Source organism: Spinacia oleracea, chromosome 3, assembly GCF_020520425.1.
Source record: "Spinacia oleracea cultivar Varoflay chromosome 3, BTI_SOV_V1, whole genome shotgun sequence".
Taxonomy (NCBI): domain Eukaryota; kingdom Viridiplantae; phylum Streptophyta; class Magnoliopsida; order Caryophyllales; family Amaranthaceae; genus Spinacia; species Spinacia oleracea.
The window spans coordinates 71,558,759-71,560,405 of NC_079489.1; the positions used below are offsets into that span (position 1 = coordinate 71,558,759).

The 1,647-nt window shown below is 34.2% G+C and overlaps 1 protein-coding gene across 1 annotated transcript; it reads left to right on the forward strand.

The window, feature by feature from the left end:
• Nucleotides 1-350: 350 nt before the first annotated feature.
• On the forward strand, nt 351-1,647 carry LOC110789220 (protein TAPETUM DETERMINANT 1). The gene is made up of 2 exons (XM_021993865.2): nt 351-548; nt 1,095-1,647. The coding sequence occupies exons 1-2, from the start codon at nt 488-490 to the stop codon at nt 1,403-1,405; spliced, it is 372 nt and encodes a 123-aa protein (XP_021849557.1). The 5' UTR covers nt 351-487; the 3' UTR covers nt 1,406-1,647.

Here is a 1,647-nt window from a genome sequence, read left to right on the forward strand (position 1 = left end):
GAACAAAATCTTATCTCAAATTGTGATGCATAAGCTTAATTAATATGCTAAAAGTAGAAGTTAAAGCAAGATTATGATGATAAATATGAGATTAGAGGGGGTGGTAGCAAGGCAATGATAATGTCGGTAAAGGCATGGAAGGTAGAAAAGACACAAGTTGAGCATGAATTAAGGACACAAATATATTTTAGAAAACACATGACACAAATATTAATATCTACAAAAACTCTCCGTAGTATTTATTATATTTTAATACATGAACAATAAAAATGGTAATTAAAGGGCAAGTGAGAAATGGCGCAATTATCGGCGAATGTTAATGTGAATTAATTAGTCATTCCTTGACCTTCGATCTCCTTCTCTAATTGCATTGCATGTCAAATGTCTCTCTCTAATCTCTATATATATAATAATATATTCATTCATCTACCCCAACTTCCTTACCTTCCGACCATAACCTTAAGTACTAAACTTCTCTCTCCTTAATATGGCAGCATCACTTAAGATATTCTCCGCAGTTCTTTTCCTCTTCCTTATTTGCCAAAAAGGTTAGTTGTTTGTCGTCGTCTCTTTTTCCAAAGACACCCATTGTAACGGTCTTACAATAGTTTGTAATCAATCCCTCCCTTTTTGGCTATGTTTGAGTCATGTCATATTTGTCGGCTAGCGAGTACTTAGGCTCTGATCTTCCACCTTATTTCTACTCGTTTTAAAAATAAATGTTTACAAATTCATGAAAAATAAGGGTTGTCCAAATGCCATCTATAACTAAAATAACTTGAGATAAGAAAAATTCAGAAAATTTTAATTAGTGAAAATAAGTTGAATAAAACACACATTTATATGAGTTTTTATATTTTTTTTTTTTTGGTGTTAGCACTCGGTTCACCCTTAGGGTTAATCCGGATTCGGGGCGAGTTCTGGGTGGTTAGGTTCCAGTCCCCTCCCAATTGTTGTTGAGGGGGATCGAACACGGGTTCTCCCTACCAAGTTCAGCCCCAATCACCACTGAACCAACAAGCAATTGGTATATGAGTTTTTATATAACAGCAAGATTACTAAACAATGGCCGAAAATATGTGGGTTAATTGCAGGTAACAGTTACAGATGTGGTGTATCAAACATAAAAGTGACAACAAGAAGAACAAGAAACACAGTAGAAGGACAGCCACAATATGCAGTTACCATCAGCAACAACTGCCCTTGTGCTCAATCTGGTGTTTACTTGAGATGTCTTGGTTTCAGTACTGTGCAGCCTGTTAATCCAAGGGTTATGAAGGTGAAGGGTAATAGCTGCCTCATCAATAATGGCCGTCCAATCGTCAAAGGAAAATCACTCACTTTCAACTACTCTTTCTTACAACCAACTGATTTGGTTCCTCAGAGATCTCTAATTTCCTGCTGATTGATCGGTCATGGATCATACAATTATTCGTCTTTTTTTTGTTTTGTTAATTTTTGTATTATGACGATTGAAAACCTTGAACACTAAACAGAGATTATTTTAGATACTATTAAGTTATGATGGAAATGCAGCATAGGAATGGAAAATTGTAATTTATTATGAGAATATTAATTATAATTGGATTTGTCATATTTTTAAGGTTTCTATGATTATATATATATATATATATGGAGTAATCTATA